The sequence below is a fragment of the Arachis hypogaea genome, chromosome 16 (assembly GCF_003086295.3).
Source record: "Arachis hypogaea cultivar Tifrunner chromosome 16, arahy.Tifrunner.gnm2.J5K5, whole genome shotgun sequence".
Taxonomy (NCBI): domain Eukaryota; kingdom Viridiplantae; phylum Streptophyta; class Magnoliopsida; order Fabales; family Fabaceae; genus Arachis; species Arachis hypogaea.
In genome coordinates, this window is record NC_092051.1 from 27,964,168 (window position 1) to 27,975,260 (window position 11,093).

The 11,093-nt window shown below is 27.7% G+C and overlaps 1 protein-coding gene and 1 non-coding gene across 2 annotated transcripts; one reads left to right on the top strand and one right to left on the bottom strand.

Moving 5' to 3' along the window:
- Window positions 1–414: 414 nt before the first annotated feature.
- On the bottom strand, window positions 415–5,821 carry LOC112758045 (protein NRT1/ PTR FAMILY 5.2). Its single transcript, XM_025806606.3, has 5 exons — window positions 5,591–5,821; window positions 5,150–5,367; window positions 3,593–4,152; window positions 2,388–2,884; window positions 415–1,114 (listed from the first exon to the last, which is right to left on the bottom strand). The coding sequence occupies exons 1-5, from the start codon at window positions 5,712–5,714 to the stop codon at window positions 711–713; spliced, it is 1,803 nt and encodes a 600-aa protein (XP_025662391.1). The 5' UTR covers window positions 5,715–5,821; the 3' UTR covers window positions 415–710.
- Window positions 5,822–6,773: 952 nt separating this feature from the next.
- TRNAM-CAU (transfer RNA methionine (anticodon CAU)) lies at window positions 6,774–6,858 on the top strand. The gene is given in 2 exon segments: window positions 6,774–6,811; window positions 6,823–6,858. It is a non-coding gene; the product is annotated as a tRNA-Met (tRNA).
- The last annotated feature ends 4,235 nt before the right edge of the window (window positions 6,859–11,093 follow it).

An 11,093-nucleotide genomic window follows, 5' to 3' on the forward strand; every position in this document is an offset into this window, starting at 1 on the left:
AATAAATAAGTAAATATTCTTTTTATATTTTATTTCAACTAATAATTATCATATATGTTTAATTTATTATTTAAAAAAAGTTTGTTTAATATTATTTTAATAGTAAACATATATAAAAAAATAGAAAAAATAAATTTATTGATATTTTTTGATAAAAATAAGCTTTTAAAAATATTTTTGTATTTTGCAAATATATTTAATATCCGATCCTATGATTTTAGTGCGGGTTGGATCAAAATTTTGGCCATATCCGATCCGCATTCACCCCTAAAAGGAACCTAGCAATAAAAATCTAAACAAATATATTATTTTTTTATTTTGTATTTCTTAATTATTATTAAAATAAAAATATAATTTTAAATATAATAAATATGTAATTATAAATGTTACATACATGAAATTATAAATATTATATTAAATAAAATAACTTTATATTATTGTCATTACTCTATATAATATTTGAAAGTATGTAGAGTCAGATTAATGAAAGTTATTGTAAAATATACATAAAATGCACTATTAGTTATGTTTAGTTTTGTATATGCTAGAAATGCATCAGTAGATTTCTTTTCAAGCATACATGAGTAAAAGCCTCATGTAAATTTGGTTGATGTTCTAATCAACATACAAGAACAGTATCATTTGAAGCTTTATTATTATCTACGTTTTGAGAATGCTAATATGTAGTAACAAAAGAGAAACTATTTTCCCTAAGGATTTTGGGTATTACTTTGATTTAGTTCCATTTTGTCATGTGATGAAGCATTATTATTTTCCATCTCCAAGCCAATTAGTGAGGCTTGTGTTGCATCATGGTTATAGACAAAGAACTTTGCAGCCACCAAAAAGCAAAGGAAATTGATAGCACTAAGAATGGCCAAGAATGCATAATAATAATCCAAATGAGAGACATTCAGATTATCCAAAATCCAACCCTTTTGACCATTGTTTCTCTTGGTGAGATCAGCAACTGTTGATATAAGGAAACTACTGAAAAACGTTCCAATGCTGAAGCTTATGAAAACATACGATGTTCCTAAACTTTTCATGCCTTCTGGTGCTTGATCATAGAACAAATCTAGCTTAGCAACATCCACAAAGGTATCAGCAATTCCTGCCATCATCATCAAAGATGTTGAACTCAATCCAAATCAAATCCAATAATAAAGTTTCTAGCTAGAAATAAATTTAACAATAATGTTGCATCTTACATGATGTGTATTTTGTACACATATTTTACATGGTGACTGATTTTTTGTATACAATATAGTATATAATTATTAGTAGTGATCAGTATAGTAAAATCAATAAATTTTTAAACATGATCTAATTAATTATATAGAGAGTGTAAATTTAGTATCCATATTTCAAATTCGATCAAATTTAATCAATTATTAAATATAATTTTTAAAATTGATCAAATTCAAACTATATAATTTCATATAAAAAAAAACTTCAAATTTATGCTTTAATCCATGATCATTTTAATTTGCTAGTAAGCTTCAACTTATGTATAATTTTACTTAAATAAAATTTTATTCTATACATTTAAATATAAAAGTAGAGTTATTTATTATTGTTCATTCATTTTATTTACCTTACTAATTATTATTTTCTTAAAAGCTTACTAAACCAAATTTAATTTAAATGGCCAGAAATTGGATCAGAATGAAATAATTGATCCAAAAATAAAATAAGATAAACAGTAATATTTAAAAGACAATAATCAAATATCCCCTTAACTAATATAAAATTATCTTATTTAGTATTTATTAATTTTTATTTTTTATTTTTTAATATTTATTAACTATTATTAAAATAATTATATAATTTTATATATAATAAATATGTAAATTATATGCATAAAACTATAAATATTAAATTAGATAGGTTAAAGTATACTTTTTTGTCTTTTGAAGTTTGACAAAAGTTTTAAAAAGTACCCCTAAATTTTAATTTGTTTTAATTTTGTCTCAAAAGTTTTCGATTTGCATCAAATATACCCCCGATCAATGACGACTAATTTTTAAAAAAAGTTGAAGACCAATTTCACAACAATTTCATAAGAACAATCCTCACCACAAACAAATCAAGCATAATTTTTATCATTATTGTTAAATTGGTTTTAAATTTTTTGAAAAGTTAGTCGTCGAGGATATATTTGATGCAAATCGAAAATTTTTGAAACAAAATTGAAACAAAATAAAATTTAGAAATATTTTTAAAACTTTTGTGAAACTTTAAAGACAAAAAACATACTTTATTCAATTAAATAAAAATTTTTTAATTATTATCTTCCTAGCATTATGATGATAATTTTTGATGATATAGATTTTTCGTAGAAGGCCATGAGTTGAAACCGGAGCGTGGACATCCATAATAAGTACCTGCCAATGCAAACTGGGGAAGCAAGATGAAAATAGAGAGAGGAAGGATGTCATGCTGGCCCAAGAGGTTGTGTTGTCTTGCGACACTGAGTCTCTTCTTCTCAGCCAAACATGCAGTAGTCATTATAACAATGTGAATCACAAGTCCAATTCCAAGTCTCTGAAGTAAGGTGATCCCTCTGGGGTTCTTGGTGTAGCGCCTAACAAGAGGAACAAGGATACGATCATAGGTAACAACACTGAGAAGCATGAATATGTTGATGAATGCAGTGAGACATGCTGGTGGGATCTTGAAATTGGGTCCTATGCTTCTGTCCAAAGTGGTGCCTTGTTTGATGAACAGTGTGTTTGCTTGTGCTATCACTGTGCTTGGCATGCATGTTGTCACCATTATTGGAACCATTTTCATCATCTGCTTTGTTTCTTCCACTTGTGTCACTGTGCATAGCATCCATGCCCGTCTTTGCTTCGTCTTTATTGCAGCTTTGTCAAGGAAACTACAACCATTTCAATTTTAGTTTTAATTTATAAAAAATAAGTTTAGAATAAAATATATTTTTTATTTATTCAAATTTTTATAATATTTTTTATTTATGTCATATATTTTACCCCCAATAAGTTAATATAACACAATTCCTTGCTATTACATCTCATGTGAGTTATCTATTTCTTTAAACAAATTCATTTCTTTTCTTTTGATAAAAAAAATTTGGGTAAAGTATATTTTTTGTCTTTGAAATTTTATAAAAATTTCAAAAATATTTGTAAGTTTTATTTTGTTTTAATTTTATCCCAAAAATTTTTGATTTGTATCAAATATACTTCTGACGGCTAATTTTTCAAAAAATTTAAAATCGATTCAACAACAATTTCATAAAAACAACTCCTCAATCCAAGCAAATCAAGCATAATTTTCATATATTATTATTAAATAAGTCTTAAATTTTTTAAAAATTTAACCATCAAGAGTATATTTGATGCAAATCGAAAATTTTTGAAACAAAATTAAAACAAAATAAAACTTAGAAGTATTTTTAAAATTTTTGTCAAAATTTCGAGAACAAAAAGTATATTTTTCCCAAAAAAATTCCTCTGACTTCTTTTTTTAGGGTTACCGATGTAAAATGCTTTGTTGAAATAATTTAACCTTAATTAATGATAGGGCTACTGTGTCTGTGTACTATAAATTCCGTTTAATTTCTTACCTTAATGAAGGGCTATGATAAATTCTGTTCCTCCCATTAATTGCATACTCCTCAACACTAAGCTCATGTAGTTCTTTTGGATCATCAGGGACGACAAGCTTCCACTTTCTCACAGCAGCAACAATCACTTGAAGCATCCTCGTTAATGGGCTTCCAGATGGCGACTTGTGCCTATAAAAAGGAGTCCCAAACAAAAATACCAAAATCGAGAACAAAAGCCCACCTGTTGGGATCCCATACCCAAGGGCCCAGCCTACATTGTCTTGTATATATACCAACATAGTGTTTGAGAATATGGTGCCAATTAAAATGAATGTGACCCACCAATTGAAGAATGAGATCTTTTGGGCCTTTTCTTTGGGCTCAAACTTATCAAATTGGTCCGCGCCCATTGTGGAAATGTTGGGCTTAGTGCCACCTGTGCCCACTGCAATGATGTATAGGCCCAAAAAGAATAGGCCCACTTGCAATAATGTTGCTTTCTGGCAATCTTTGTCTTGTGGACATCGTGGCGGTTTTAGTGCTGGTAGTGAAACCGCTAGAGTCAACAAACACATTCCCTAATAAGTCCCAAAAGAAAAGTTATATTATTAATTTATTATTATTATTGTAGACTTGTTGAAGAGATATATAGGAACAGCAACAATAAAACAAGCAAGAAATTTGTTATCTACACTTTTAAGTTTTAATATATGAGATAGTGTTAATTTTCATATCAGAATAAAGTAATAGTTTAGTCTTTAATATATGGGCTGGGTTAAATTTTAATTTTATTCTTAACATTTTAAAGGTCATATTTTTTGTGTCAAACATATGTCTTGTGTTATTATTTCATTTTAATATTTTGATTGAAACATTTTTTTTTTAAATATCATTTTTCTCCATTATATCATATAGTAATTGTGGAGCCTTAAAGTGGAGAAATAAAAATATATATAATTAAAAAAAGAACCATTTTTTTTAAATTCAATTTTAATTATATGATAAAAATAGGACAAATTAAACACACTTTGAAACCAAAATAGACCTTTTAAATATTAAGAATATAATTTTAATTTAGTTCAAATATTAAAGACTAAAATATATTTTATTTTTTGTATTGTTTACACTCTTAATAAATGAGACGGAAATCCAATTTTGTTAAAAAATTTGACAAAACTTTTCTTTTATATAATATTAAATAATCTGATCTGTTGGACAACAAAAATTTTCTTTTATCTTCCGCATTACGTTATATATGTATGTATAAATAACACAACTTTCTTCAAGTAAGGTAGTTAAGTAGAGTTATAATAAATAAAAAGAAAAAATTGTTTTATAAATGTTAATTTTTATATCCTTATAGATCAAATTAAAATGTATTGACCTCCTATACTTAAGTTAATTGGATTGTAAGGAGTCTACGATCCATCCAATTGCTCGAATAAAAATATCATGTGGACACAAAAAATTAGTCAATAAATTAACTATTATATATTTATATATTTTAATATATATTTTATGATTGATTTTGTAATATATATATATATTGCTGTATGACATTAAATTGATATATACCAAGAGGTAAATGGCAGATGAAATTAGAAAGGTCCAATATCGACCAAGGTATGCATCGGCTATGTAAGCACCAATGGCTGGCATCAACCATACAACTCCAACCCAATTGGTTACATTTTTTGAAGATTTGACGGTCCCTTCATGCAGCTCCTTTGTTAGGTACACCACTAAGTTTGATGCTATCCCATAGTATGCCATCCTCTCCACCATTTCATACCCTACAAATATTTAATTTTGATACATTGACAATATAAAATGTTTTACACAAATATCTAATTATATCCGGCTATTTATGTACAGTCAATATAAAAAATAATTATTTTTATTATTATGTTGTTGTACCATTAAATGTACGAATAAAATTAAATTTTAATAGTTACATTTAAAATGTATGTCGTTCATATATTTAGATAAAAAAATAATGTAGCAGTGTATGTTTACCTACTATGAAGGAGCAAGCTTTCCATCTCCCAGTCTTTGACCTTAAAACGGGTCTACCTTTGAGGTCCACTGTGCCATCTTCAGTGTAATCTTCTCCTTTTTCTTCACTCAACAACACTCCCATGATGCTTGAGAAAATCAAAATTAAAGATATCACACACTTCACAAAATTTTGGCTCTTGTGTATGTGGGTGGGGATGGACTCGGGAGTATTATTATGAGGTTAGGTTTAATAAGCTTCTATTATTAATATGTTATATATAAGCTATGATTGGGATCCAATATGATTTTGAAAGCTTATTTTTGTTTTATAGCGGTCATTAAGCTTCTACGTTGTCCATTTGCATGGGCTAACTAAAAACGGAATCTAGAGGGGAAAAACAAACGGAGTCAATCTTAATTATTATTTTAAGAAAAAATATAGGTAATCAATAAGATTTTTGAATAATGTGTAAATAATATGAATTAATAAGGTTAAAAGAGTAAATTTAGTTAGTAGCATTAAATTAGGATGTACTGTATTTTCATTTGATTAGTAATTATTCATGTTGTTCAAAATTTTCATTGTCCCCTAACACTCCCCTTATTTTAATTGTCTTGTAGCACTTGTTGTTTATGCACACAATTGAACATGTTTAGTTTACTGTAATAATTATGTAATTTTCATCTACTTGGCGATGACGTCTTTTTTTAAAATATAATTAATCAACTTGTATTTCAATAATCAATCTGTTGAAATTGGAATGGCTCACGACATAAAAGAAAGCCATTTCTTCGCCAATCTCTTTCTTTTTTTTTTTTCCATAAGATTTTAGAACAATTTTATAATGAAAAGGTTTTTATGTGAAAAAAATAAAAAGAAGTGTATAATTTATTTTAAAAAATTATTATAAATAAAATAATATGTCTTAAATAAATATCTAATTATTTATTAAAAAAATTTCATCTTTTTAGCATTTTTTCTCTTTACAATAACATGGATCAAGATTTTAATACTCTTTAACTTTTTAAAAAGAGTAGGGTAAGGTAACTAATTTTTTAATATTATTTTATTTATTTTAAATTTTAGATTATAAATCTTAAATTATAAACATAAACACAAAGTTGGTTTCTTGTAATTATTTTTTAAAAAAAATGTCAAAAGTAATAATCATAATACACAGCACGAAAAATACATGCACATGGGGTGGTGGCGCAGTTGGCTAGCGCGTAGGTCTCATAGCTTAAGAGTAATCCTAAGGTCGAGAGTTCGAGCCTCTCTCACCCCACTATTTTTTATTTTACTAATTTACTTATTCTTACATAATTAAGTTATGATTTACTAATTTACTTATTCTTACATAATTAAGCTATGATTTAACTCTCTCACCCCACTATTTTTTATTTTACTAATTTACTTAATAATTTACTAATTTACTTATTCTTACATAATTAAGCTATAATTTACTAATTTACTTATTCTTACATAATTAAGCTATGATTTAACAAGAATAATATTTGTCTTTTAAATTTTAGTTTTTATTTTTCATATTATTTTTAATTAAAATATATTCCTATTTTTTAGATATATATTATTAATTAGATTTAATTTAAATTTTCAACTATTTTTTTTTATTTTTTTAAATAAAATAAAAAAATTTATTTTTATTTTATCTTTTATTTTCTCTTTCTCCCGTACGTAACGTCGTCATCACCATCATTAAGTATCACACAAAAATAATATTTGTCTTTTAGAATTTAGTTTTTGTTTTTTATATTATTTAATTATTTTTAATTAAAATACATTCCTATTTTTTAGATATATATTATTAATTAGATTCAATTTAAATTTTCAACTAAAATTTTTTTAATTTTTTTAATAAAATAAAAAAACTATTTTTATTTTCTCTTTTTCCGGTACTTAACGTCGTCGTCACCATCATTAAGTATCACACAAAAATAATATTTGTCTTTTAAAATTTAGTTTTTGTTTTTCATATTATTTAATTATTTTTAATTAAAATACATTCCTAATTTTTAGATATATATTATTAATTGGATTTAATTTAAATTTTCAACTAAAATTTTTTTAATTTCTTTTTAATAAAATAAAAAGTTATTTTTATTTTATCTTTTATTTTCTCTTTTTCCGGTACGTAACATCGTCATCACCATCATTAAGTATCACGAAGCTAAGCTTTTTTCTCGAGCTCAACATTACTTCAAATAATGAAAGAATTTTTTTTATTGTAATTATTCTTTTATAATAAATAATAAATAAAATATTTTTAAAATATATCCAAAAATACATATAATATAATTTTTTGATAAAATTAAGTAAACACGTCTAAAATAATAAATAATGCACTAACTATTTTGTAACCACATCTAAAATTATCAAAAATCATAAAAAGATTAATATTATCAAACATAAAAATAACAGTTACTATATTTATTTAACTATGATAGTTTCAAAACCATTCTTACAAAACTGAAGCTTTTTTCCTCAAATACAAACAAAAACATAAATTAAAAAGATAGAATATTTTACTAGAGTATATATGAAAGATGAAAGTGCCTTATTTGAAGAATTTTAGTAGTATCTTTTGAAAAAAAGTGATTTGATTTATGGTATAATTTCTTAATTATATTTAAGATACATCCAAAATAATAAATAATAAATAAAATATTTTTAAAACACATTCAAAGATACATCTAATATAAATTTTTTTGGTAAAATTAAGTAATTAAACACATCTAAAATAACAAATAACAAACTAAATATTTTATAAACACATTCAAAATTATAAAAAATTATAAAAATATAGATTTGAAAATAGCAGTTATTATGTTTATTATTTAGTTATAATAGCTTCAAAGTCATTCTTATAAGAACGAAACTTTCTTCCTCAAATACAAATAAAAGCATAAATTAAAAAGATATAATTTTTTACTAGAAGAGACGGGAAAGATAAACAACGCGTTACACATCCAAATATTGGCAGAGAAGTGCGACAAAGAAAAAGACCGTTTTGATGAACCTGATAGAAGAACGTGGCAAAGATGGAAGGAGTACGGGATAGAAAAAGAGCACGGCATGACGGAGGAGGGGGCGGGTGAGGAGTGCGGTGCGAGGGAGGAGCGCGGGATGGGGAAAGAGTGTGGCAATAGAGGAGGAGTGTAAGGCGCTGCAAATCTAGGTTTTACGGATGTGAAAGGTTTAATGGAGTGAAACATGCATTTTGAAATATTTAAGGGTTATTTTGGGATTGTTAGGGTTTAAAAAATTTAAAATTAAATTTTAGTTTTTTGAATTTGTATTTTAAATTAAAAATATTAAATTTATTTGGATATGTTTATTTTAATTTTTTTAAATTAGTATAATAAAAAATTGTTTAAAAAATAAATTTAAAGAATATCTAATGATATTAATGTTTTAATTGGCCGGAAAAGCTCTACATCCATGTAAAAATTACATGGATGTTATCCAAGTACCTTCCACTACATGCGTTTTTTCCTACCCACACTCGTTTGTTTTACACGCGCCTCATATAATGTATATAATGTAATCCTTTTTTTTTTTGCGTGATCAACCTTTCTCAACGTAAACCTTTCTCAACGTAAATTTTGTTCTCTTCTCGCGTTTTCTTTCTTTTCTCTGTTCGCGTTTTTCTTCTTGTTCTTGTTCTTCTTCTTCTTCCTCTTCTCTTTCTTCTTCTTCAACCTAATTAAATTCGTTGTTCTCCTCTATTCGCGTTTTTCTTCTCTGCATTATGGATCTGGATTGACTTCAACGTAATTAGTTTCGTCCTTCTTCTTCTTCTTCTTCTTCTTCTTCTTCTTCTTCTTCTTCTTCTTCTTCTTCTTCTTCTTCTTCTTCTTCTTCTTCTTCTTCTTCTTCTTCTTCGATATGCACTTATGAATTGAAACAACGAATGAATCAACTTCAAATAAGTTGAATGAATGTGATTTAGATAATTCTTCCGAAACGCATCAATTTGATGAGGTTTAGATTATTGAATTTTGAATCGAATTCAATGGAATGCAATTGCTAATTTTACTTGAAATGAATTGAATGGACTAAGGTAATCTGTATCTGAATTGAATTGAATTGAATTGATAATATGTAAATTGTAGACAGAGTTGTTTTGAATTCGGTTTTGTATAATGGTTTCGTTCACTGTGAGTAACTGTTCAGTTCGGTAAGTACTATAGAGTTGTTTCACCATGTTCATGTGTTCGGTTCGGTATGCAGAAAAGAGTCTAAAAAAATTAGACGAATATATTCTGTTTTGTTTTCTAAGCACTATATAATTGTTTCACCATAATTAAGATTTCGATTCACTGTAATTAAGATTTCGGTTCACCGTGCAGACCAGCTGTGTTGTGGATGAAAAATTTGTCCCAAAGATGGGAATGATTTTCAAGGCACTAGAAGAAGTTGGAAAGTTCTACAAACATTATTCCAAACATGCCGGTTTTTCTACGAAAATAAGGAACACGACTCGGGACGGAGACAAGATTAAGAATCAACTAATTGTATGCACCAGAGAGGGGAGATGGAAATCCAAGATATCTCCAACTTTGAAGACAAACCCTTCAGCTGGGTTAAATTGTCTGGCTAGAATTTACGTACACATAATGAAGGATGTTGGTCTTTGGACAATTTCCAAAGTTGTTTTGAATCACACACATCCTTGTTGTCTAGACCAGGCTGAGATGCTCAAAGAACACAGGGAGCTTAGCATGTTCGTGTGTCGCACCATCGAAATCCACAAGGAAGCTGGAATCAGACCGAGCAAAACTTACCAATCATTTGTGGCAGCAGCTGGCAGCCACCGTGAACTAGATTTTATAGAAAAAGAATTACATCACAAGGGAAGCACGGAATATTTCCGAAGAAGACGATGCCAAAGAATTTGGGAAGTACCTAGTAAGAATGAAAGAGAAGAACCAAAATTTCTTCTTTGAGCTCAACCTTGAAGGCGATCACTGCATTAAACATGCATTCTGGGCCAATGCAAGAAGCAGGGCTGCATTTGAGTATTTCGGAGACGTGGTTTCATTTGACACCACCTTTAACACAAACAGGTATTCGGTTCATTCAAATATATTTTGATGTTCAGTGCATGTATATATTTTGGTTCACCATGGTCTGCTTGTTATTTATGCAGGTATAATTTGGTTTTAGGTTCTTTTGTGGACATGAATCACCACGGCCAGTCGACACTTCTCGGATGCATGCTGATGAAAAATGAGGACATCCAATCATTCAAATAGCTATTTGAGTGTTGGCTACGTTGCAGGGGAGGGAAGGCACCAAAAGGTATTCTTACCGATCAATGTGCATCGATTCAAAGGGCAATTGAGCTGTGCATGCCAACAACAATTCACCGTTGGTGCATCTGGCACATTATGAAGAAGATCCCAAGCAAATTAAACGGCTACAAGGGACAAAATGAAATTGAACAAGAGATGAGCCATGTTGTTTGGAACTCGTACACAAAAGAAGCATTTAATAGAA

Bases quoted from the DNA above. Each gene is read 5' to 3' on its own strand.
- LOC112758045 (XM_025806606.3), bottom strand. From the start codon at position 5,714: ATGGGAGTGTTGTTGAGTGAAGAAAAAGGAGAAGATTACACTGAAGAT. The intron at 2,885-3,592 runs GTAAGAAATTAA...AAATGGTTGTAG, and splicing joins TATCATAGCCCTTCATTAAG to TTTCCTTGACAAAGCTGCAA. The intron at 1,115-2,387 runs GTACTTATTATG...TGATGATGGCAG, and splicing joins TCCCCAGTTTGCATTGGCAG to GAATTGCTGATACCTTTGTG.